We start from the raw sequence: 27,474 nt of genomic DNA, 5'->3' as shown, positions 1-27,474 counted from the left end.
TGCATTGTCTTTGAAGGTATCTTGATTATCCCAGATAATGCATATTTTTCACGACAGTAAGATAATACTAAATACCAGGAGGCGAGTTAGCAACAAAGAGAATCATAGGGTAAATATAAGTGAAATAAGGCTTTATTTTGTCAGATAGTGTAAGATAAACATTTATACTGCCAAATACTTAACTCAGATCACTTATATCTTATTTATACTTAGACCAAATAAGAGACTATGGAAAGCAAAAACTTGATCTCCATATTCTAATTTGTCAGTTGTTTTGGTACCTGTGGTCGTCCGTAAGCATGGATATTACAGACTTTTAGGTTTTATTGTTTCCAAACTGTTTCCATTCTAACAGTTTACCGATATTCAGGTTAATATCACTTCCATTCTTAACTTTTAATGTCTTGCAAACCTGACTTAATTATACCTAATACTAAAGAATATGGACCATTCATGTTTAGTGAAAGAAAGCTTGTCAAACAGTGATTAATCACGGCCCTGCTTATTTGGTCATGATCTTCTCTGTCTCTGTTTATTTCAGTTCTGTCGCTTGCCTTAATAGTCCTGCTTTAGTCCTATTTCCTCCATAAAACATTCTTTTTTCATTTCCTTGTGAATTGATTTAGTGCGTGTTTATTGAGTTCCTGTACTGTGCTACCCTGGAGAAGGGAAAGGCTACCCACTCCAGTATTCTGGCCTGGAGAATTCCATGGACTTGGTAGTCCATGGGTCACAAAGAGTCGGACATGACTGAGCAGCTTTCACTCCCTGTGCTAGGTATTGGTGATACAGTGATAACAGAGCTTGTTCTGGAAGCTCTTAGTCTAGTGAAGGTCCAGGTTATTATCTGCAAATTACTATTGCATTTATCGACAGCCCTTATCTTGACTTTTTTAATTTACAGTACAAGCATATGATCATTTTATCTGAATATGTTCAATATAAAAGTGAAGTTTTCTACAAAGATTATTGTCAGAAAAAAGTCATTTTATATTTGAGACTTTGCAAGGTTTTTTTTTTTAATATTTTGAGGTTGTCAGTATTTATATTCTGAATAGAAGTATAATGTTTTGTAGAAGATAGTCTTGAGATGATGTCAGCAAGTACTAGTTTTGAATGTTTATGGAAATTTCCTGAGGTAAAAGGGGAATAAAGAATTTAGACAAATTATTCTTGAGGAGGGTTGATTTACTGTCATAATTCATTTTGAAGTATTCACAAAGGTTTTTAAAAAAGTCTTTAAAGGTCTCACCTTAAAGAGCAATGTTGTAAGTAATTTATGAACATCATAATATATACTATAAAACAATGGGGGAAAAAAACACTATGTTAGTGTTACGTGAATGGAAGTTTGTGGGTTGGAAAAGTATTTCCAGTGACAGTATTCTGTATGACTTCAAAAAGTATTGCTTCTCAACTTAAATGGAAATGAAGGTAATTCAAGTTTTGATACTTTTAAATGACTCAGGCAGGAGATAATGAGATGACATTTGTTGAAAGATATATGTGAAATTTGAACAGTTTTTAAAAAATTTTTATGCTTCATGATTTTAAAACATTGATAAAAGTAAATTAATGAGTTAAAATATATATTGGGCTTTTCATACAGATATGCAAAGGTTTGTATATTTCAAATAGGTCAAAAGATTTTAAAAATATCCTCTCACTGGTAAAAGTTAAGACATCCATCATATTGAGGGTTGTATGGTATTCGTTTATGGTAGGTAACTTGGAAGTTTCTGGATTGTTGGATGACTATTTGACATAGTGAGAAACTTAAAAAATACATGTTGAACTAATAAAATGCTCTATACATTTATCTATATAAGATTATATATATAATAATCTTATAATCTATATAAGATTTTCTTAATACCATGAGGGATGATGCTATACTAGAATTTCCCAGTTATTTGCTTAAAATGATTCTTTTGCATAATTTTTTTTTAACAACTCTGTTTCTTGATTTGTACTATATAATGTTTTGGGTTAAAAGCATAATGCCATAGACGATTCTCTTTGGACATATGTTCTACCCCTAGAGTGATAGGAAGCAGTGTCATGTGAAGCAGAAACAAGAATTGCTTGTATGTTGTATTTATTAATTTTGAAACTTTGTTAATCCTTCCTGGCGAACTAAATTGCCTTTTGGAGGCACAAGTTTAAGGAAGACATTTGGCAGCATGCCTATTGATACTCTGTTCTCAGTGACTTGTTGATAGTTTCAGACAGTATTAAACTTCTTTTCCAGAAGTGAGCCTCAGAAATGTAAGTTGTCAAAATAGTTCTTTTCTTTACATTTATTGTTGGGTGCATATAGGAAAATTATGATAGGATAAGGCTGGTTGCAAGGCCTGTGAAAAACATCATCGTCTCAGAACTTCCAGGAAGTCCAGTGGCTAAGACAACATACTTCCATGACAGGGAGCGTGAGTTTGATCCCTGATCAGGTATGCTGCATACCACAAGGTGTGGCCAAAAAATTGAAAAAGCAGCATTGCCATCTTAGTCAGATAAGGAAACGGATTGTAATTGTAAAAGAGTCTTTAATTCCATCTGCTTGTTTCAGAGGAGTTGGGGGTGCAGTAGTAGTTGGTGAGTTTTTAAAATTCAGTTGTTATATCACATTTTTACATTTTAATCTTTCATTAAGTACTGTTTCTCTTTGAAGGAAAGCTGAGGAAAGAAGAAAAAAGGTGAGGGAGAAAGGGAAAGATACACCCAACTGAGTTTCAGAGAATAGCAAGGAAAGATAAGAAGACCTTCTTAAATGAACAATGCAAAGAAATAGAGGACAACAATAGAATGAGAAAGACTAGAGATAACTTCTGGGGAAGGAAATGGCAACCCACTCCAGTGTTCTTGCCTGGAGAATCCCAGGGACGGCGGAGCCTGGTGGGCTGCCGTCTGTGGGGTCACACAGAGTTGGACACGACTGAAGCAACTTAGCAGCAGCAGCAGAGATATCTTCGAGAAAATTAGAGATATCAAGGGAACATTTCATGCAAGGATGGGCACAATAAATGACAGAAATGGTAAAGATCTAACACGCAGAAGAGATTAAGACGAAGTGGCAAGAATTCACAGAACTACACAAGAAAGGTCTTAATGACCCAGATAACCATCATGGAGTGATCACTCACCTATAGCCAGACATCCTGGAGTGTGTAGTCAAATGGGCCTTAGGAAGCATTGCTATGAACAAAGCTAGTGGAAGTGACAAAATTCCAGCCCAGCTATTTAAAAATCCTCAAAGATGATGCCTTTAAAGTGCTGCACTCAATATGTCAGCACATTTGGAGAACCCAGCAGTGGCCACAGGACCAGAAAAGGTCAGTTTTTATTCCAGTCCCAAAGAAGGGCAGTGCCAAAGAATGTTCAGACTACCCTACAGTTGTACTGATTTCACATGCTAACAAGGTAATGCTCAAAATCCTTTAAGCTTGGCTTCAGCAGTGTGTGCACCGAGAGTTTCCAGATATACAAACTGGGTTTTGAAGAGGCAGAGGAACTGGAGATCAAATTGCCAGCAATTGTTGAATCATGGAGAAAACAAGGGGATTCCAGAAAAACAGCTGCTTCTGCTTCATTGATTGTGCTAAAGCCTTTGATTGTGTGGATCACAACAAACTGTGGAAAATTCTTAATGAGATGGGAGTAGCAATTACCTCACTTGTGTCCTGAGAAACCTGTGTGTGGGTCAAGAAGCACCAGGTAGAACCGGACATGGAACAATGGACTGGTTCAAAATCAGGAATGGAGCATACACCAAGGCTGTATATTGTCAACCTGCTTATTTAACTTCTATGCAGAGTACATCATGAAACATGCTGGGCTGGATGAAGCACAAGCTGGAGTCAATACTGCCAGGAGAAATAACAACCTCAGATATAAAGATGATTCCACTCTAATGACAAAAAGTGAAGAGGAACTAAAGAGCCTCTTGATGAGAGTTTAAAAGGAGAGTGAAAAAGCTGGCTTGAGGGTCAGCATTAAAAAACTAAGACCATGGCATCAGGTCCCATCACTTCATGGCAAATAGAAAGTGAAAATGTGGAAGCAGTGACAGATTTTATTTTCTTGGGCTGCCAAATCACTGTGGACGGGGACTGTAGCCATGAAATGAAAAGATGCTTGCTCCTTGGAAGGAGAGCTATGATAAACCTAGACAGTATATTAATAAAGCAGAGACCTTGCTTTGTCGACAGTGGTCAGTCTAGTCAAAGTTATGGTTTTTCCGGTAGTCATGTGTAGATTTATGAGAATTGGACCATAAAGAAAGCCGAGAGCTGAAGAATTGATCCTTTTGAATTGTGGTGCTGGAGAGGCTCTTGAGAATCCCTTGGGATGCGTGGAGATCAAATGAGTCAATCCTAACGGAAATCAAGCCTGAATAACCATTGGAAGGACTAATGCTGAAGCTCCAATACTTTGGCCCCTGATGCAAAGAACCAACTCATTGGAAAAAACCCTGATGCTGGGAAAGATTGAAGGCAAAAGGAGACAGGGGCAGTGGGGTGTGGGCAGCAGAGATGAGATGGTTAGATAACATCACCAACTTGATGGACATACATTTGAACAAATTCTAGGAGAGAGTGGAGGACACAGGAACCTCACGTGGTGCCACCAGGGGGTTGCAAAGAGTTGAACACAACTTAGTAACTATTCCAGCAACAAATGTTTGGAGGGCAAGTAAGATAGTCTTAGACTGAATGACATTTTAATGTATGAAAAGGCATATATAAACAACTATCTGAAACAGTGAATAAATATGAACTAAAATATTTTATGTTGGATGACAAGTAGTGTGCATTTTGTGGGAGGGAAGCAGCAGTCCTGATGATAAAACTTGAAAATTGTCGCATGTGAGATTTAGCCTGGGAAACTTTTTGCAAGAGCTGGGCTTTCAGAAATGATTAGGATGATGATAGGTTGCAAAGGGTAGGGCATTAAAGAAATATTTGCTTGAACTATATCCATTCCTCCAGCACCATTTGCTGAAAAGGCTCTCTCTCCTCCACTGAAATTCTTTTGTTCATTTGTTAAAATTAATCGGGCATATTTGTTTGGGTCTGTTTCTGGGTTCTCCTTCTGTTCCATTGATCTTTGTGTTTATCTCTCCACCAGTACCACACTGTCACATTTACTGCAGCTATGTGGTAAGCCTTAACATCAGGAAGAATGATTTCTCTCTTTATTATTATTTTTCAGCAGATTTTAGAAAAAGGTCTTTTATTGTCTACAGAGAAATTTGCTGAGATTTTAATATGAATTGTATATTTTATATATGTGTGTGTGTGTATATATGTATATATATATATATATAAATATGAATATATCAGTTTAAGAAGACTTGAAATCTTGGTTTTGTGGACTCTTCCAATCCATGAACACAGTGTGTCTCCAGGTGATTAGGTCGTCTTTGATTTCTTTCATCAGTATTTTATAATTTTCATCATACAAATCCTATATATTCTTTATTAAATTATATGTAAGTATTTTATTTTCTTAGGAGCAATAGTAACTGATACTTTTAATTTTTAATCTCAGTTCTGCTTGTTCATTGTCAGTGTAAAGAAACATAATTGATTTTTGTGTGTTGATTTGTTTTCTGTGACCTTACTGAACTCACTAATTCTAGCGTTTTGTTGTTGTTGTTTGAAGATCCTTAGAATTTTCTGAATAGACAGTCATTTTATCTGCAAATAGAAACAGTTATATATTTCCTTTTCCAATTGGTATGTCTTTAATTTTTTTTTCTTGCCTTATTACAATAGCTAAAACTTTCAATACTATGTTAAATAAAAGTGGTAGGAGTAGACATCAGTGCCTTCTTTTTGATGTTAGAGGGAAAGCATTCAATCTTTCACCATACAGTATGATGTTAGCTCTAAGTTTTTTGGTAGGTGCTCTTTCTCAGTTTGAGGAAGTTTCTCTCTATTCTTGTTAGACTTATCAATAGACCATATGATTTTTCTCTTTTGGTCTGTTTGTTTGGCAGAGTGCATTTATTGACTTTTGAATATCAAATTAGCCTTCATGCCTGGAATAGATCCTACTTGGTTGTGGTACATTACTTAAAATCTATTTTTTGGATTTTTGTTTGCTGAAATTTTGTTGAGAACTTCTTCATCTCATTTGTTGTTGTTGTTCAGTCACTAAGTCCTGTCCAACTCTTTGTGACCCCATGGACTGCAGCAGGCCAGGCTTCCCTGTCCTTCAGTATCTCCTGGAGTTTGTGCAAACTCATGGCCATTGAGTTGGTGCTGCTGTCCTAGTGATATATTGGTCTGTATACCCTGTTTGCCCTTTTTTGTTCTGTCTTTGACTGATTTTTGTATCAAGGTAATACGTGCTTCATAAAACTAGTTGTGAAGTAGTCCCTCTTCTTCTGGTTCTAAAGGAGATTGTATAAAATTAATGCTGGTGTATTATTTTAATACTCCATGCTTTTAAAAACAAAACCCCTGTTGTTCTCAGATGCATTCACATTAGATAAAATTTACTTTTTCCTCATTGGAGGAGTATCTTAGATTTGAGTATGACTTTTACAGGGCTGTTTTGATGAATTTTAGGTCCTGTGTATTGCCTTTTTTCTTTTTTTAAATGGTAGGAAAAAATGAAATTCTCAGTATCAATCATTATGTATAAGCAGTAGGTTGGAAATAGGATTATTATCTGAAATAATTTATGAAAAATAATTATAATACTTGATTCTGTGATAGACTTACTGATTTGCTATTATAACTTGCCTGAGTATGAGTTATGAAACTACAGAATTATCCATAGTAATTTTGGAATTGTTAGGGAGATTGAATCAAATGTAGAACCAAAACAGTGCAAGGTTTGGTAACTTGTTCAAGGTCATAGTGTGTAAACTAAATTCCAAGTTCAGTTCACAGTCTTCTAAGCCAATATTTAACTGGGAAGAAACATTAGATCACCAGTGAGTCTTTGCCAAAAGAAGCAAAGAAAACATACACATAGTATCTATATATCTTTATACCCCTCTGCTGACCTCATGTACTTTTCAGCTACTCATTCCTGGGGCATAGAAAATGGTACTCAAAGATGAGTTTGAGGAAACACATGGGGGATTCTGATGCACATCATAGGTTAAAAACCATTATAATAAACCCTGCAAATAGACCTTTTATGTCCATTTATTTCTTTTGAAAATTGTATTAACTATTTGTAATTACTTTGTTAGAATAAACCTATGGTAGAAATTTACAGTTTAAGAAAACCTTAAATTGTGAAATGCTATTAAAAACTAGAAAATATAGGTAACTTTTACCATCCTTTTTAGAAGTGCACCTTTAAAGTCACTAGTAGAGGGTAAGAACATAACAATACATGTAACTTGCTTTATTTTTACAATTATGTTATTGTATTTAGTGGTCAGTAAGAGATATGATGGGATAAAGACTGATTACTGAATCAACTTGAAGATATGGGAGGGGGTTGGCAAAATTGTCAGTTTTTCCCATAAGCAATTTTCTATCTGTGAGTAATATCAAATGATAGTCTAGGTCTAGAAAGTCATTCTGAAATCTTAACTTATCATTAAATATTGAGAAGTTTTAAAAGAAATAAAAAGTAATCATTTGTTTATCTTTTTTCTAGACCAGAGGTGGCAAAGAAACGAAACTGGTGTTTTCCCCCGCTCCTTCTATACTAATTCCAAGGCGCTTTACCTCAATGTCTTTCTCAGTACATTGCTTCTGACAGCCACTCTTAACTGATTGGAATTGACACCAAAGATGAAACCTATTGTATTTGGCATTTTTGTTCTAGGCAGTGTACTTTTTTGGCGGTTAGTTTTGTTTACTTTAAATGTTCTGTACCTCTGTGGAGTCTTCTTTTGGAAATTAAAAATAATTAATAGTGGTTTTTAATGTGAGTTATACAAGTGGTAGTTCATAGAAGACCCCCCGCCCCCAGCAAAACAAAACAAGCAAAAGAAAAGTCCAGTCATCTAGAAATTAGGATGTTATTTCAAGAGATAGCTGACCACAGAGCCTGTAGGCGGATCCACCCTGTGAACTCAGAATGATATTTACATTTTTAAATGGTGGGGGAATTTTTTTTTTTTAAAGGATATTTTGTGACGTAAAAATTACATGAAATTTAGTCTTCAGTGTCCATTAGTAAAGTTTTATTGAAATGTAGCAGTGCTCATTCATTTACTGTCCAATGGATGCTTTTGTGCTGCATTGGCAGAATTGAGTAGTTGTAAAAGAAACCACAAGGCCAGCAAAGCCTAATATATTTACTGTCTGGCCCTTTCCAGAGAACGTTTGCCAGTCTCTGTTATGAGATAATACAGGTAGTGCATGTTTGCTTTTGGGTTATTTAGTAAAGGAGGAAACTTAATTTGCTGTTTTCTTCAGCAGGTTTCAAAAAAGGAATAATGTAGAAACTTTGTGGTCTCAGAACTTCTTTCTTAACCCAAGATGATTTTTATGTGGTTTGTATCTATAAATATCATCATATTAGAAATTAGGGCAGAAAATTAAAAAATATTTATTTAAAAGTGTCAATAATAAGTCCATTATATGTTAACGAAAGAATAGATTTTTATGAAAAATATTTTCTAAAAAACTAGAGAAATTTTTTTACAAATTTCTTTATAATTGTTTTAGTAGATGACAACTGAATTCTTGTATCTGTTTTTCCACTCAGTTTGTTGTGATGCAAAAACTTGTGATGTTTTGACATGGAGGAAATCTGACCAAACACAGATATAGTCAGAAAAATGGGGAGTATTTTAATAGCTTTTTAAGATAATTGTGGGTATTTTTCTTTGATAGTATACCATAACTCAACAAGAGGTAATTTCTTTGATGGTTTTGTTTTGTAAAGTCAAGTTGATTGAAGTATACGTTGCAGAGAATAAAATATATTTTGTTTAGATACACAAGTCTGTGCAGTCTGATTAACTCATGAATTACATAACCATCACCACAATAAAAATGTGGAATATCTATCACCTCTAAAAGTTTCCTTATACCCTTTTGTAATTAGCCCTCTCCCCTCACTCTTAACTTCTGATCTGATTTTCATACCTGAACTTCTGCCTTTTCCAAAATATTGGGTAAATGGAATCATACAGTATGTAGCCTTTCAGTCCATTTTTGTTTTTAGCATAATATGTTTACAGTTTATCCATTTAGTTGCAGCTGTCACCAGTTCATTTATTATTTTTTTGTACAGATGTTTATTTTTAACATATATCAGTGCTAGATATTGGGTGGTTTCTGGTGATTCTGAATAAAGCCACTCTAAAAATTACAGATTTTTGCATGGATATATGTTTTCGTTTCTTAAATACCTAGGCATGAGATTGTTGTGTAGTATGGTAGATGCATGTTTCACTGTAAGAAGACTTTTTCCTGAGTTATTGGGCCATTTTGCATCCCCACTACTGATGTGTAGAAGTTGCAGTTGGTCTACATATTTCCCAAAACTTAAGATTGTATGTTTTTATTTTTATGTTAGTCATTCTAATGAATATTAGATCTAGTTTTAGTTTGCATTTCCCTGGTTAGTGATACTGAGTATCTTTCTATGTAGTATTTCCCATTCATATTTCTTTGATAAGGTGTCTGTCTGAATCTCTTGCCCATTTTTTAGAAATTAGGTAATATGTTTTCTTATTATTGAGTTGTGATAGATCTTTACATTTTCTGAATATCTGTTCTTTTTTAGGTATATAATTTGCAGTTATTTTCTCCCAGTCTGAGTTTTTTTCCTTAACTTTCAAAGAGAAGTTTCAATTTTAATGAAGTTCAGCTTTTGAAGTCCAATTTTTTCTTTTGTAGCTCCTATTTTTTTGTATTTTAACAAATCTTTCATGTTAATAATTTAGGGTCACAAGATTTTTCTTGTTTTTAGAAGTTATATAATAATAGTTTAAGGTTTTATTTTAGGTCTATGATATTTTTAGAGTTAATTTTTGTATATGGTATGAGCTATAAGTTGTTATGAGTTGAGGTTCTTTGTTCTGTATATAGATGTCTAGTTGTTCCAGCATCAGTTGTTGGAAGACTTTATTTTCTCTAAGTACATTGCATTGGCATTTTGGCTGTGTGTCAGTTGACCATATGTGTCTGGGTCTGTTTCTGGATTCTCTGTCCTGTCCCCTAGGTGCATGTCTTTTTACTAAGACTGCATTGTCTTGATTGTTGAAGTTTTAGTGTCAGACTTAAAAACAATTAGTATAGGAAACTCCCTGGTGGTCCAGTGGTTAGGGACTAGGCTCTTTCACTGCCATGGCCCAGGTTAAATACCTGGGTGGGCAACTAAGATCCCGCAAGCCATGTGGCATGACTAAAAAAACTGCCCAAAATCAAGTAGTATGAGTTCTCTTTTGTACATCTTTTTCAGAATTATTTTGGGTATTCCAGTTCTCTTACTTTTCCATATAAAGCAAGAGATGGTTTCTTAAAAGTTAGTACAGTGTGGAATCTGAAACCACTAATGAACTTTTCGTCCTCTGTAATGCTAGAGTCTATTTGGCTATCTTGAACATTGAATGGATTTATTTTAACCCATGAGTGTTTTTCAAATGTCACACAGAATTCACTTGGAAAATATTGGTTCTCTGAATTATATAGACCTTTTAAATGTTGGCACATCTTATTATTCTGTATTTAAAAGTCATATTTGTTAATATTACTAATGACCTCATCAGAAAATTCTTTAAATATTGGGAAGGTGTCAGGCTAATGGTGGTGGTTGATACAGTTTTTCCAAAATTCTTAATTTTGCTTGGAAACTCATATTTTATCATTGGCAGTGCATGCTATCAGTTGTTTTTCTTGAAGTAACAGGTTTAATTTGGTTAACTTTGAGAACTTTTTTGCCAGATACTCAAGTCTGAATAACCATGGTTGGTTTAGTTCACAGCTCAGTCATGCGACGGCTTTTTCTGGAGGCAGTCATTGTACTGCAGTGTGCAGCAGACGTGCTTTTGGTTAGTTACCACTTTGTCACACAGAATATTGAGAAGAAATCTTGACTCAAGGGTCAAAATTTAAGAAAATTAACAGTGTTACTGCTTTTTATCAAGGACATTCTTAAGCAAAGCTGGTCTTTTACAGAGAAAACGTGATTTATTTGGTCACTTTCTACTATGTTTATTAAACCTAAAATACAAAGATGGACCTGGAAACCTAAACCCAATATTATAACAGTAAGACAGTAAATTATTGACATTTTAGGAAGATCTGAAATTTGGTATACTGGGAGACAGTGTAAGAACAAATACAGTTATATTAAGTTGTTGTTTTATTATCTTATAGGTGCTATACTTGGTAGATCAGAAACTCAGGAGTGTATTTTCTATAATGCTAATTGGGAAAGAGATAGAACCAATCGCACTGGTGTTGAATCCTGTTATGGTGACAAAGATAAACGGCGGCATTGTTTTGCTACATGGAAGAATATTTCTGGTTCCATTGAAATAGTGAAGCAAGGTTGTTGGCTGGATGATATCAACTGCTATGACAGGTAAGAATGCATTTTGTTTATGATAGTGTTGAATAATTTTCACTTCTCCCTCTTTTTTTAAAAGGGGACGGATCAATGCATGGATTTTCACTTAAATGCTTCTTTTTAAAGATGAGAGTATAAAGATCATTATAACATGTTGATGACAAAATGCATGTTTTAAAGTAACAAAACAAATATAGCATATTTATGTTTAATCTTCTGTAACTTCGAATTATCTACCAAGTAGTGAAAACTTTAGATGAGAAACATTTATTTCGCTATGTTGTAGGATTATGTTTTTTTTTTTTTTAAACAGCAGTTTTAATGAAAAGGGATTTTTAAAATTGCTTTAAAAGAGAGTATATCTGTTGAAAATCTATCCTGAAAGAGAATAAAGCTTAATCATAGTATTAAATTTCCTTTTAGTTTCCCTCTTTATGTATCTGGAAGAAATTGATCTCACTACATTTTCCCCTTTTTTTCCTTGCAGAGTAGGCCTTTGTTCTTTATCCCGAGGGACATTTTAACTTGACATTCAGAATTACATCAGAACTAACACAGTCCTCATAGAAAGCTTCATTTTATTTAAAAGATTTTGCTTAAATTGTTTTATTCTGTACTGGAAATAAAGTACAGGGGATACAGTGGGTATGTTACTGACTGCCTGTGATCTTTCTGTAAAGTGTCTCTAGATGTTGAGCCCAGGCCACAAGAGTTTCACTGTGGGTGGGTGCTGATGACTGCAGAAGCTGAAAAATCCTAGATAACCAGATTTTTTGAAGCCAAATAACTAATACACTCATGGAATCTAGCTATGTCCTGATCTACTTGCAGGGATTTTAATTGATTACTATAAATCTCTGGTTGATTGGCCATATGTGATTAATAGTAAAATGTGTTGAATAAACTCATGAAAATTAAATTAATTCCACTTTTGGTGAGAAATTAAAATAGTCATTTAGGTACATACAGTTAGTTCAGTCAGTTCAGTCGCTCAGTCGTGTCCGACTCTTTGCGACCCCATGAATCGCAGCACGCCAGGCCTCCCTGTCCATCAGGGGTAAACTCCCGGAGTTTACTCAAACTCATGTCCATCGAGTCGGTGATGCCATCCAGCCATCTCATCCTCTGTCGTCTCCTTCTCCTCCTGCCCCCAATCCCTCCCAGCATCAGGGTCTTTTCCAGTGAGTCAGTTCTTTGCATCAGGTGGACAAAGTATTGGAGTTTCAGCTTCAGCATCAGTCCTTCCAATGAACACCCAGGACTGATCTCCTTTAGGATGGACTGGTTGGATCTCCTTACAGTCCAAGGGATTCTCAAGAGTCTTCTCCAACACCACAGTTCAAAAGCATCAATTTTTCAGCGCTCAGCTTTCTTCACAGTCCAACTCTCACATCTATACATGACCACTTAGTAGTTAGGGTGTATTTCTGCATCTGTTAATTTTCCAAGGATTACTGCTCTGTAATTACACATTTTCGCTGTATTTCTGATTATTAACTTCTTTATTAACAGAGGTGATCATTAAGTGATATTTGCTATTATGAAAGGATAAGTAGGGCCACTGGGGAAACAGTATGGAGGTTCCTCAGAAAATTAAAAATAGCAATGATATAGCAGTTCCACTTTTGAGTATATGTCCAAAGGAAACAAAAACATAAACTTGAAAAGATAAATGCACCACAACGTTCATTGCCACATTATTTACAATAGCCAAGATGTGGAAGCACCTTAAGTGTCTGTCAGTGAATAAATGGATCAAGGAAATATGCTTTGTATATACAATGAAATCTTTTTCATCCGTGAAAAAGAACACCTTGCCATTCATGATAATACTGATGGACCTTGAGGGCATTATCCTAAGTGAAATGTCAGACAGGGAAAAACAAATACCACATGATCTCACTTGTATATTAATCTTAAAAAAGAAAAAAAAAAAAACCACACATACACAAACCCGTATATATATAGAGAGAACTATTTGTGGTTGCTGGAGGCCAAGGGTGAGAAGTGGGGAGAATAGGTGAAGAGAATCAAAAGGGTATGAATTATCAGTTATAAAACAAATAAGTCCTAGGGATGTAATAGAGAATGTGGGGTAATGGTGACTATAGTTAATAATAATATATTGTATATTTGAAAGTTGCCATAAGAGGAAATCTTAAAAGTTTTGTTCACAAGGAAAAAAATTTATAGCTGTGTGGTGATGGGATGTTAGCTAGATTATTATGGTGATCATTTCACAATATACTCTAATATTCAGTCATTAGGTTGTATGCCTGTAACTAATGTTACATGCCAATTATATATCAATTAAAAAAAAAAAGCTAAGGAAAAAGAAGTTGGGGAAAAATGAAGTTTGAGGATAATCTCTATTCAAACCTTGTTGTTCAGTCGCTCAGTCATGTCTGACTCCTCGCAGCCCCATGGACTGCAGCACGCCAGGCATCCCTCTCCTTCTCAATCTTCCGGAGTTTGCTCAAACTCATGTCCATTGAGTCAGTGATGCCATCCAACCTTCTCATCTTCTGTCGTCCCCTTCTCCTCCTGCTTTCAATCTTTCCCAGCATCAGCGTCTTTTCCAGTGAGTTGGCTCTTTGCATCAGGTGGCGAAAGTACTGGAGCTGTAGCTTTAGTATTAGTTCTTCCAGTGAATATTCAGGACTGATTTCCTTTAGGATTGACTGATTGGATCTCCTTGCAGTCTAAGGGACTCTAAACAGTCTTCTCCATCACCACAGTTTGAAACATCAGTTCTTCTGTGCTCAGCTGTCTTTATGGTCCAACTATCAACATCCTTACATGACTATTGGAAAAACCATAGCTTTGACTAGACGGACCTTTGTAGCAAAGTGATGTCTCTGCTTCTTAATACGCTGTCTAGGTTAGTCATAGCTTTTCTTCCAGGGAGCAAGTGTCTTTTAATTTCATGGCTGTAGTCACCATCTGCAGTGATTTTGGAGCCCAAGAAAATAAGGTCTGTTACTGTTTCCATTGTTTCCCTGTCTGTTTGCCATGAAGTGATGGGACCAGATCCCATGATCTTAGTTTTCTGAATGTTAAGTTTAGCCAACTTTTTCACTGTCCTCTTTCACCTTCACCAGGAGACTCTTTAGTTCCTTTTTGTTTTCTGCCATAAGTGTGGTGTTATTTGCACATCTGAGCTTGTTAATATTTCTCCTGGCAGTCTTGATTCTAGGTTGTGCTTCATTCAGCCTGGCATTTTACATGATGTACTCTGAATGTAAGTTAAATAAGCAGTGTAATAATATACAGCTTTGACATACTCCTTTCCCAATTGGGAACCAGTCCATTGTTCCCTGTTTAGTTCTAACTGTTGCTTCCTGACCTCCATACAGATTTCTCAGGAGGCAGATCAGGTGGTCTGGTATTCCCATCTTTTTAAGGATTTTCCACAGTTTGTTGTGGGCTTTGGGGTAGTCACACAGTCAAACACTTTGGGGTAGTCAATAAAGCAGAAGGAGATGTTTTTCTGGAACTCTCTTGCTTTTTAAATGATCCAACGGATGTTGGCAATTTGATCTCTGGTTCCTCTGCCTTTTCTAAAACCAACTTGAACATCTGAAAGCTCTTGGTTCTTGTACTGCTGAAGCCTGTCTTGGAGAATTGTAAACATTACTTTGCTTGCATGTGAGATGAGTGCAATATTCTGGTAGTTTGAGCATCCTTTGGCATTGCCTTTCTCAGGGATTGGAATGCAAACTGACCTTTTCCAGTCCTTTGGCCACTACTGAGTTTTCCAGATTTGCTGGCATATTGAGTACAGCACTTTCACAGCATAATCCTTTAGGATTTGGAATAGCTCAACTGGAATCCCATCACCTCCACTAGCTTTGTTTGTAGTGATGCTTCTTAAGGCCCATTTTACTTCGCATTCCAGGATGTTTGGCTCTAGATGACTGATCACACCATGGTGGTTATCTGGGTCATTAAGATTTTTTTGTATAGTTCTTCTGTGTATTTTTGCCACCTCTTAATACCTCCTGCTTCTGTTAGCTCCATACCATATATGTCCTTTGTTGTGCCCTTTTTTGCATGAAATATTCCCTTGGTATCTCTTAATTTTCTTAAAGAGATCTCTTCTTTCCCATTCTGTTGTTTTCCTCAATTTCTTTGGCACTGTTCACTGAGGAAGGCTTTCCTGTCTCCTTGCTCTTCTTTGGAACTCTGCATTCAGATGGGTGTATCTTTCCTCTTCTTTGACTTCTCTTCTTTACTTGGCATTTGTAAGGCCTCCTCAGACAACCAGTTTGCCTTTTTGCATTTCTTTTGGGGATGGTTTTGGTCACCACCTCCTGTACAATGTTACTAACCTCCATCCATAGTTCTTCGGGCACTCTGTCTCCCAGATCAAATCTCTTGAATCTGTTTGGCACTTCCACTGTATAATCATAAGGGATTTGATTTAGGTCATCCTGTATTATCTAGTGGTTCCCCCTATTTTCTTCAATTTAAGGCTGAATTTTGCAGTAAGGAGTTCATGAGCTGAGCCACAGTCAGCTCCCAGTCTTGTTTTTGCTGCCTGTATAGAGCTTCTCCATTCTCAACTGCCAAGACTACAATCAGTCTGATTTCAGCATTGACCATCTGGTCATGTCCCTGTGTAGAGTCACCTGTTGTGTTGTTGGAGGAGGGTGTTTGCTGTGACCAGTGTGTTCTCTTGGCAAAACTCTGGTAGCCTTTGCCCTGCTCCATTCTGTACTCCAAGGCCAAACCTGCCTGTTACTCCAGTATCTCTTGACTTCCTGCTTTTGCATTCCAGGCCCTGTGATGAAAAGGACATTTTTTTTGGTGTTAGTTCTAGAAAGTCTTGTAGGTCTTCATAGAACCATTCAACTTAAGCTTATTCAAGACTGTCTTTTAGTAATTAGTTGAGTTCAAGGATCTCTGTTCTTTTTATTGTGAAAAGCTACTGGCTTCTCACCTAAAACCAGTATTGCTTGAGATTAAACTTTGCTAGATAATGGTGAGTTGGTCAGTGCAAATGCCTGCTCTTAGAGTCAGAATTACTACACCAGCTTTTCTTCTAAGGGTTAAGTGCTAATTTAAATAAATGTGAATTTTTGTTTTTATGTTCTGAATTTGATTAAAAAGGAAATACTAAGAGTAGTCAGATAAATAAGAGTAAGAAAAAGAAGATTGAAGAAATGTCAAAGTATGGAGGAAGAGATGGGGAAAATGAACAATGAAATTGAATGGTGAAAAGTAATTTCCTTGCATTAACTAGGCTAGTATTTAATTATATTAACCTGTAATTTGAGGCATAATTCTGAATGTTAAATTTTTAATTTATATATTTCTCTTTATAAATTGTTAAAAATTTAGCTTTCATTTGTCTTTTACGTTCTACTAAATAGATACTGGTATAAATTTTATTTCAAAGTTTGATTTTGGTAAAATTGCCTTCTCCCTGAAATTTCTTGGGCTTTTCACTTTAGAATTAAATTCAACCTTATTTTCAACAACCATTGTAAAAGTTTACAGTTTATTTGTAATATATGTCTAAGTATACCTGATACTATTAGCAATTTAAATATCTGCTTTTAAAAATTAGGTATAACTATTTTTTTAGTGGTTGATTAGGATTTGATCTTGAGGCTAAATCTCTATCTTTTCAGTAACTCAGTTCCTATAGAGAAGGCTGCCTTCCTTCTCCTCTAAATGAATCTAACTCTAGTCAGTTTTTTAGTTACTCGGGCCTCTATTTTTGTTGTTACAGATTGCTCTTTACTTGTTTATCTTTAGCCCTGTCCGTTGGGTTCAGGGAATTTAATTCTGCTGCAAAAATGGCTTAATTCCCAAGGCTGATTTAAGTCTCTGATGTTGAAATGTGTTCTGCCATGAGATATGAGCAAGGATTACTTCGTGCCTGTGTATTTATATGTATGAGAAGTGAAACTGAAAATGTTAGTTGCTCAGTCATTTCTGACCCTCTGAGACTTCATGGACTGTAGCCTGCCGGGCTCCTCTGTCCATGTATTTCTCCAGGTAAGAATGCTGTCATGGGTAGCCATTCCTTTCTCCAGGGGATCTTCCCGACCCGAGGATTGAACCCTGGTCTCCTGCATTGCAAGTAGGGTCTTGACTGTCTGAGCCATCACAGTAGCTCATTTATCTGTATACGTGTGTGTGTGTGTATTTATGTGTGTACACACACATGCAGTTTTCTACATATAGTGTTCAGTTTTTGTATTCATAAAATGGAAAGGCTCTATTTTCTGTGAGGATGAGGCACTCTTAGACCAAATTTCTTCGTTGACTTTATGTTCCTCTTTAGGTTTTTGTAATAATTAAAGAAAACAATAAAAAGATGGTTGCTTTAGATTGATCATTAAAATCCAAATTAAAGAAGTTACTTCATGGAGCCAATGTGATTGTTATAAAATCAGCTATTGGATTTTTTTCTGATGATATATCATAATTGGTTTCAAGGAACATTTTTGACTTTTAAGAATTGATTGTTGAATATTAATAAAAGTCTCAAAGTTGACTATAAATAACTTACTCATTATTTTATCTCTGAGAAGAACTTTAGTAAAACATCTATTGTAGATTCAGAGTAATAATGTTGGTTTTAATTATTTCTTCTCTTTTTATTTATAGGACTGATTGTATAGAAAAAAAAGATAGCCCTGAAGTCTATTTTTGTTGCTGTGAGGGCAATATGTGTAACGAAAGGTTCTCTTATTTTCCGGAGATGGAGGTCACACAGCGTAAGTTCACAGAGAAAACACATAAGTCTGTTCAACTAGTAGATTGAAAACAAAGCATGTTTGTATTAGAATAATTTACTCCCACCTTCTCCTCCTCTATTTTTCTCCTACAATTTGGCACTATAATAAATATTTATTGTGGAATTTTATTGACCAAATCTGAATGATTTTCTTCCTCTTTCCCACAGCTACTTCGAATCCAGTAACACCTAAGCCTCCCTATTACAACATCTTGCTCTATTCTTTGGTGCCACTTATGTTAATTGCGGGGATTGTCATTTGTGCATTTTGGGTGTACAGGCATCATAAGATGGCTTACCCTCCTGTGCTCGTTCCAACTCAAGTAAGTTATTGTCTAATACTTCTTGCTGTTTTTGACTATATTTTTTTTGACTGTATATTTTAAAGAAATATTCCAGTGGAGAAACCACAGTAGGTAGTTATAAATCATTTTCCTTATAGAGTTAATTTTTGAATGTTTGTTGTCATGGGAACTATAACTACTTTTGCAAATATATTAATTTGCTATATCCTAAACTTAGGCCTTGAGATAGAGTAGAATGAACAGTATTCCCATTCCTGTTCTTCTTTGGAGAGTTTTACTGTGATTATAGTGCTTATAAATGTGGGATACACTCTGCTGTGTTTCTTGAGAAGTAATTGATGATGGAGAAGTGATATTGAAACTTTTTCTTTCCCTTCTGTTTTCTCCTCCATTCCTAAGTTTCTGTGCCTTTTTCAACACTTGCCAAAACATTCTTTTAATCACGGAGGAGAATTCAGTAAGTAACCAGGAATGTGGAATAAAGAGGTTTCACACAGGCATGAAGAGGATGCACCTGAAAAATGTCATTCTAGGGAAGAGGAGCAAAAGGGCAGCATTTCTCATCATATGTTGTAGTTCCAAGTAAATATATTTTATTTTCAGCATATCAAGTGTGTAACTGAAGTCTGAAAACTTTTTTAATGCCCTTGATTTTTTTTCCCTCAACACCAAATATCTAAAAATATAGGTGTTGTGGGTAGTCAGAATAAATTCATGAAGTTTTTCTTCATTCTCTATTATGAGAACAATGGCAGCTGATTCAGTGCGTTATAAGGATTTTTAATATAAGTAGTTAATATTCTACAGACAGACAGGAAGTGGTAACTTTTGGTTTACTTACTTGAGGTGTCTTTAAACAGTAATTTGTGTTTCTTTGACTTTTAAGATCACATTACCTCCACCTTCTGGATCTTTTGGTTTAACTTTGTTTCTCTAATACCAGTAGGATTAACGGTTAAAACTTGGTAGAAGACAATGGTTAAGTCCTATTATTTAATGACCAAAACAACTTCTTCCCTTTAAGCTTTATTTACATAACATATTCCTTTCTTGGTGCTTAAACCAATCTGTTAGCATTAGATCATTGATCCTTGTAATCTTTGTAAAATATATATAAGGGGAAATAAGCCTAAAGGTAACATTTCTTATTTAATAAATTAAGTAAACACACTATATTTTGTATAGCTGAAATATTTTAATTTTTAACATTAGTAGATAAACTGTAGGTTTGTTAAAAATCATCTTTTAAAAATACTTTAAAATTTTAAAAATATAGTGCCTAATAAATATATGTAGTTTACTTCAAATGTCCATACACTTTCTCTACATTTTACCTTCTTATTGGTGGTAACTATTTTTTATTTAATATCTACATTTGAAAGAAAGAATGTTTCATACTGTAATAGTATCTGAATTTACCCTGGATTTGTGATACAATAGAAACAAACTGTACACTTCATTTAAAAACAAATTTGTTAAGTTTCATCATAAAACTTTAATAATGTAATCCTATAGATAACATTGATTTATATAAAATACTAGCTTAAAAAGTTTGGTTGGGTATTTTTATTTAAAAGTCTGAATATCTTATACCTGAGGCTACTTTATTTAGAAATATTGGGTTTGGACTTATAAAAAGGAAAGATGACTCCTTATTTATAAATGACAGCTAAGAATGTTCAATGAGTATCCACCTCTGTGGGTTTTAAGTATTTTTTCAATCGTTAATATTTTTGTACACATTTATTTAGTGCTTTTGTTGTTCTGTACGTACATACAGTTTGTATGAATTGTATGAATTACTGAAAAATAAATAAAATTAAAAAGGTTTTGAGATGGAATGACTGGGATGGTCAGACTTCATTGTGGAAAATAGAAGACATGCCTGACTTTATACTTTCCTTCTGTCATGAACTGTGTTGTGGAAAAGGAGCATTGTCATCAATGTGGAACTTCATTTATGTCTTCTTTCACTATCTCAAACAGTATAGTGTCATGCTATCTCATTTTTGGTGAAGTTTATGCAAACTCCTTCTGCAAGACTGCTTAAGTAGCCCTCTTGTCACAAAATGCTCAGTTTTATTTCTCCTTCAAAAAATGATAGTTGTATCAAGCATTAATTGTACATTTATAGTCTACTAGATTACTGATAAGTTACATAGAATCTTAATATATACATTATATAAAAATATTAAAAATTAGTAAAATTTTTATATTTATAAAAATATTTATATTGTTATATATTTATAAAAAATACGTAAAACTTTCCCTTGATTTCCAGTTGTAACCAGTATGTAAGGATCATCTTTAGAATTTATTCAGAAAAACAAAACAATACCCCTGGACCATACCCCTGAAAGTATGGAATGGGGCCTGAGATATTATGATTCTAATAAATTTTCCCAGGCACTTCTGGTGACCAGCCAGGTATGGAAAGCACTGATCTGGTTTTACCTCACAGGGTTGTTTCTGTAGTGTTATAATGCCCATTCTATAGATAAAGAAATTGAGACATAGTAAAGCTCACAATATCAGAGCTGGAATATGAACCAAGGACTCTCTGACACTAAATCTTTGTTCTCACTGCTTATCCTGTTCTTCTCTTTTTTCAGAAAGCAGAGCTTTTGCTGCTTCAGATAATTAGTAAACATCCCTGCCATCTCACAATCATTCTCTAAGCTATTTTCCCACTTTGGGACATTGAGTAGTCTGACTACTAAAAGGAGCAGTAACATGATCACATTGTCTCACAGAGGACAGAAGTGGAAATAAACAAGTAACAGATAAATAGAAAGGCATATTCATGTGTTTTCCATTAAAATATTGTTTAGCACACATTTTAGAATAGGGTTTATGAAGATAGATTGGGTCTCAGGTAAAGATTCTTGTGTTTCTGAGTTGATGGTGCCAATGCCCCAGTTATTCAAGACTTATTTGAGGGGTAGGAGAAGTAGGCAGGGGAAACGTATTACACAGTTGAAGTCTTAAGCTGACTTCTGTATTGCACCCCATGTTCATGTCTCCATATTCAAAGTTTAATTTCAGGACCAGTTAGGGAAGGGTCTTACATTCTTGTGCATTTCTGCAACATTCTCCCTCTAGTTTCTTAAAACACTTTTAGACAAAATTTATCATTCCTTTTCTTAGGGGAAGTTTTTCTTAAAGCATTGGCTAAAGACTAGTGAAAGCTTATTGATGGATCATTCCTACAATAAGAAGTACATTTGAAAAGAATTTACAGTGATTCTCAGCAGAACAAGCTAAAGTTACATATACTCTGCTCATTCATTGGTCTGATCTCAGTCTTTTATTCTCTTTGGGGATAAAAGATCAGTATTATGGAAATCATCAAGTTGTTTAAAGTTTCTTAGGATTTTGTTAGTATTTTATTCTGAATAAGTGATGTAGAGATATACATGCTTTAAAATCTAGTCTTTAATGATGGTTTTAATTTATTTTAAAATAAAAAATATTCTAAAATAGATCTATCATAGTTAAAGATGTAGAAAAAAGTAACATGCTTTAAAAAAAAAACAAAAACTATTCTTCTTTCTTTATAACCTGTAACCACTATATTTCTAACATTGTTTCACGTTATCACTGTCTTCCCCCATTATCCTGGATGAACGCCTTTGAGATAGTTACTTTTGCTCCTAGCCCTGTTATTTATAAAGTCCGCTTTATTTACCTTTTCATCCTTTCTGATCGTCTTGTTTTCAGGACATTTTTATACTGGAGGCTGAGATTATTTCTACAGTCTCGTAGCTGGTCTTGTTTCCAGTTCTCTCTCTCCATCTATACTGTTTGCTATACAATAACATTGTACATGTCTAGTTATGTTACTTCTGTGCTTAAAACTATCTGAAGGTTCTCAGTGATCCAGCAGCAAGAATACAAAGTGTAGAGTCTGACAGTGGTCTTCCATGCTTTGCCTTTTGATCAGTTTCTCTCATTAACACCCTAAGCCATCCATCATATACATCTAGAAGGCTATTAGTTACGTGCCATCCTTGAAAGGATAGAGAAACTAGTGCTCAAGTCAGTTTCTGTCTTTTGAGATTCACGTGAATAACCTTGGTTAAGAAAGGTTTTAGTCATTTGTGAGCATGCTCCACTCTCATACTTGATTATCAGCTCCTTGAAGACAGGGCATATGTTATAATCACTGTTGCGTCTCACACAGTACTTCTGTGTAATAGCCATTCTGTAAGTAATGAATTGCTGAATTGCCTTTGTTTCATTTATTCTTACACTAAGATGATAATGCAGTATATTCAGGAATTGTTTCATAAATGTTTGAGGTGCTTTAGGGCTTTACTTTAAGGTAAATCTTGGGACCATGTTTCTTGGGGATAAGATAAGTTGAAGTATTTCAAGTTTTTATGAAAGAGTGCCATTATTCAATTTTCTGTGATCACAGGTGTGAAAACATCCTTTTAATTTGCATCACCTGGGTCACATTTCTTTTACCTGTCCTGAAACTGTCTTTCCATGTGTAGGTAGATACTCTTAGGATCTCCAGTCAGTAAACTGAATGCAAACTTGTTTTTTTAGTACCAGTGAGTCACAAATATGAGTGAATTGATGCACTGACTTTATTATTAAGAACTCTTATTGTGGTTAGAGTTAATGTGATTTCAATAAAACTGTTTACATTGTTTCTATAATCCTATGTAAGCTTAAGTTTTCTGCTTATAAAATCTATGTGCTAATAAAAAAATACTACTTGATAAGAAAATTCATTTTAGAGGCTAGAAATTGCTTGCCCTTAAGAAAGTATGACGTTAACTTCTTGTTATTTTTTTAAGGCTATAGTAATAGAACTAGCGTATTGCAACATTGGTACTTTTTAAATGACATCAGTCTCTTCAGTCCTGGCATCGTGACATTTTGTCTAGGTTTTGATAAGGACTAAAGGCTTTTAGATGTTTAGAATATTGAGTTGAGCATACAAAATAATCCTGTTGACCTTAATATTAAAGTAATGATAAGTTGATGTTTTACGCTATGTCAAATTATTATCCACCAGGAAACCAAGCCATCTCTGACGATGGTTTGTAGGATTTTCCTGCTGAGTCTATATATGTTTAAAATTAAGAAGATACTAAAGGGGTAGCATAATAGTATCCAGCCAAGTCTGTTTCAGAAAGTATGCAGCTCCCTTATTTTGGAAGAATGCAGGGAGTTTACCGAATTTTATTGAATATTTAATATGCTAATATTCAGTTATACTTACAAAATAAATACTACATCTGTAGAAGTGCGTCTTGAGCTAGGTTGATTGCTAAATGGTTGAGGTTTATGAACACATTTCTCTTGATTTTTCTCTTTCACCTTCTGTTCTATTTAAAAATTAATTACAAATGGTTGCTTGTTATAGCAATACAAATTAATCAGAAAGAAGTATGTCCAAAAAAAGAAAGAATCATTTGTTCCTGCTTTTCCTTTAGCAATTTACTGAAATACCAGTTTTAGGTTGGTGTGTATCTTGTGACATCTTTCTCTAACCTCACTCATTTGAATATGTACTTTTCTTTTTTATAAACTATAAAATGTTATTCTGTAGTTGCTTTCCTTTTATTTAACAGTATATTGAGGATAGCTTTCAGCTCAGTACTTTCTAATGTATCTCGTTCTGACTGATGTTTTTAAGTGAAGTTTAGTGCAGCATAATGTATGCTCATGAAATACCAAAAGTTGATGTTATATTGGCTTCGAGTTTGTGTTAGGTTTCTGCTAAGGGCTAGAACTTACATTTCACAAGTAGTTTTTAACTGTATTATTTTAGGATATTTAAAATATGGTGATATAATGCTACTGTATACTCTTGAACGTATCCCCCGCCCCATTCATGGCTAAAAAGTAGTACAGGGCTACTAGAAATGCTGTCTGTTTTCATTATTTTAGTATTATAACCTAAATTGCAACTTTTATATATACTTTTAAACTAATTGTAGGGAGAACTGTCATAAATTATCCATAGACTTGCTGCAACTTGACAAAGTGTTGCTCTAGATGTGTATAAGTTATTTCTCTTACAGATGTACAGACAGATTCACTTGGAGATTGGCTGAAATTCCATGTCCAAAAGTGAAAAAGAAGGTCAGGGGAGAAGAAGTGAAAGTGTTGGGGGGTTGGGGGGTAGGTGGAGGGGGAATCTGTATCAAAACCTTAAAACAAGTTAAAGCTGCACAATAAAATTAATCAAAGCACCTTATTTCTAAAAATGACATACTAAATTAAAAAATCTTAAGATCAGTTTTCCTTTGGCCTATGGAGGGCCCCGTCCCATTTTCCAGTTTGCAAATGGGGCTGTTGCATATAGACCAGAGTGCCTAATATCTGCTTTTCCTTGTCTGCCAAGGAGATGGTAGGTAGGAAGAAGTGAGTTTGCTTTTCTCTGTAATTTTTATTTCCTGAGTCTCATCCTCAATCTGATCCATCATTCCTAGCTACTTCATTGCTGTCAAACCTTTTTCTGTTAATTTGAGATAATAAAAATGAAGAAGTCCATTTGTTAGTGAAAGCTGTTTGCATCAGGTAGGCTGGGTGGTGTTCACATTGGTTGGTTTAATTTTTGCTGAATTGTTCACCTGTTGCTGGGTGTCCACTGTGTGGGGTGTGCCAGGCACTGTGCTTGAGGTGTAGTATTAAGTGGCTCAGGGCCAGTCCTTGCTGGCCTTTTTGGAGCCCACAGTTAACATGTAGGTGCACTAAAAATAGGTTGGTTGATTGGTTGGTTGACTTTGCAGCTTGGAAGGGAAGGGTGAAGAGAGTAAAAAGGGAGTTGCCTCAGTCAATTTGGGCAAAGATGGAGGAAAGGATTCCAGTTCTGTGGTGATGGGGAGAAGAGCCACATGTGGGATGGTGTGCTCATTTTAAGTGCTCAGTGTTAGCTGTTACTTGCCAGCCACCTCAAAATTGTACTCCCAAGGAGGAATTTTTTGAAGTTGTTGATTTCAACATCAAAACTGACTTATTGAAATCATTTTACTTGAAATTAACTTCAAAGTATTGAGACACACACACATACATGTATGTCAGTACTTTGAAGTTAATTTCAAATAGTGGAAAAATTTCGTTTTGAGTACTGTGTCAAGCACTTGTACAGAGCACTTTATACATATTAGCTCATGTAATCTTTCAATACTGATGATGTAGGTTCTGTTTTATTATGTTTATTTTAGAGATAAGAAAATCAAGGCATGCATAAGTGAGGTGACTTGGCCTAGAGTCAGTCTGCTGAGGGCAAAGCCTGGGCATTTATGTTTGAGTATTATCCATTGAGTTAATTTTAATTGAATGGCTTATTTCAATAAATTATTAGGTCAGGTCCATAAAAAACTAAAGTCAGATAAAGGGAGGGATTAGAGTATATAAGTTCGATTTAAAATATCTTTTATAGTGACTATATATATTGCCTTGCAGATCAACATATCAGTTTTACCATATCACAGTTATTACTCTATAGCATGGTCCATTTCCTTTTTCTCCTTGAAGAGTACAATTGCTAAATAAAAATAAAATTTCTTCTGTACACAGTAGTAAACCTGGTGCTTCTAAGCAGCAGCCAAAAGAATGGGCATGGCTGCAATATCTCTTTCAGACTTATAACCCCAATGCTGGCTTCGCTGATGAGCTAATCACTTCTTAGGGAGCTTACTCAAAATCCTCATTCAGCCACCTTGGTCTGTCTTTACTTTCGGAAAGAGTTAGATGAGGAGAAACTGGAAAGCAGGAGTTGATATGTCACAGAGAAATTTTGAAGATCTGATTGGATAGAATCATGGCTGTGCATTTGACAGTGTCAGTATTATCAAATCTGTTAATGTATAATGTCTTGCTTTCCCTAGCTCAGAAACATTTGTCCTGATACACACACTATATTATTTCTTTACATATTCTATTTCTGTCAGCTTGGCAGTAGTCCTTTTTAAAATTTGCAATTGTAAAATTTCTTAGAATGTAAGATAACTAGATGATTAGAGGGGACAAGTCCCAAATTTGTCGATTTTTAAATACTTTTCTTAAAGAGTACTCAATTCTTCTTGATGGTCCGAAGAAGTTGTTGAGTGAGTTATTTAAAAAGTATGCATAAATATAAATCTTGGAACGGTTTAAATAGTAAGAGAAGACTTATAGTACATTTCCTATATTTTTATTTTTAGTATGTAAAATCCATATTTCCAGAAAGAGTTCTTTATATTCTGGTTCTGTATATATAACTGCCTATTGAATATCTCCACTTAAATATCTCCAAGTACTTAATAGACAAGGGTAATGATCTTCTCTCTCAAACCTAGTTCTCATTAAATGGACAGTAACCATTTGGCTACACGAGTCAGAAACTAGGATGTGTCCCAATCCTGTGTTTTTTCTACCTAATCTGCCTCCCTCTCGTACTTACATTATATTTCTCAGAGATGCTCTCCTCAGGAAATCTTCTCTTTTTCACTTTGCCCAGTACTTGTTAGGTTTCTCCTTATAGATGCTCACGGTAACCAAATTCCTTTTTATTGCTCTTATGTTACAATTATACATTAATTAGTAAGATTCTTTGATTAGTTTTTCTTCCCCACACTGTATAGTAAGTGTCAGGAGAGCCTGGGTAGCCAGTGCCTGGCACAGACTAGGTGCTCGGTAAAGATCTGTTGAATGAATACGGAAGTATTATTCATTCCTTTCTGATATTTGTCAATAGTTAAATTTCTTTTTCCCTTAAGGAATCAGCAGCAAGTCTCTTTCTCATCTGGCAACCTAATTACTTGACGTTAATGTGCTGATTTTGTTTTCACTCTTATCTCCAGTCGCAGTGCATGGTATTCAGGTTTCAGTTTCCAGGTTGTGAATCCAGACTATTTTGTTCAGTTGCTTTTCATTTGTTTGTGTATTTTAGTAAATTTTTTTTTTTTGGATTCC

General features: G+C 34.9%; 1 protein-coding gene across 2 annotated transcripts in view; it reads left to right on the top strand.

Annotated features, from left to right (window-relative positions):
• Positions 1–27,474, top strand: part of ACVR2A (activin A receptor type 2A) — an 89,407-nt gene that overhangs the window by 40,471 nt on the left and 21,462 nt on the right. For both annotated transcript variants that reach the window (XM_070476240.1, XM_070476238.1), the window contains exons 3-5: positions 11,307–11,514; positions 18,121–18,230; positions 18,419–18,573. In XM_070476240.1, coding sequence (XP_070332341.1) covers positions 11,307–11,514; positions 18,121–18,230; positions 18,419–18,573 — 473 coding nt within the window. The remainder of the gene's footprint in view (positions 1–11,306; positions 11,515–18,120; positions 18,231–18,418; positions 18,574–27,474) is intronic.

Source organism: Odocoileus virginianus, chromosome 13 (genome assembly GCF_023699985.2).
Source record: "Odocoileus virginianus isolate 20LAN1187 ecotype Illinois chromosome 13, Ovbor_1.2, whole genome shotgun sequence".
Classification (NCBI taxonomy): domain Eukaryota; kingdom Metazoa; phylum Chordata; class Mammalia; order Artiodactyla; family Cervidae; genus Odocoileus; species Odocoileus virginianus.
Note: the sequence above shows the minus strand (reverse complement) of the source record. Positions and strands in the feature narration are given on the sequence as shown.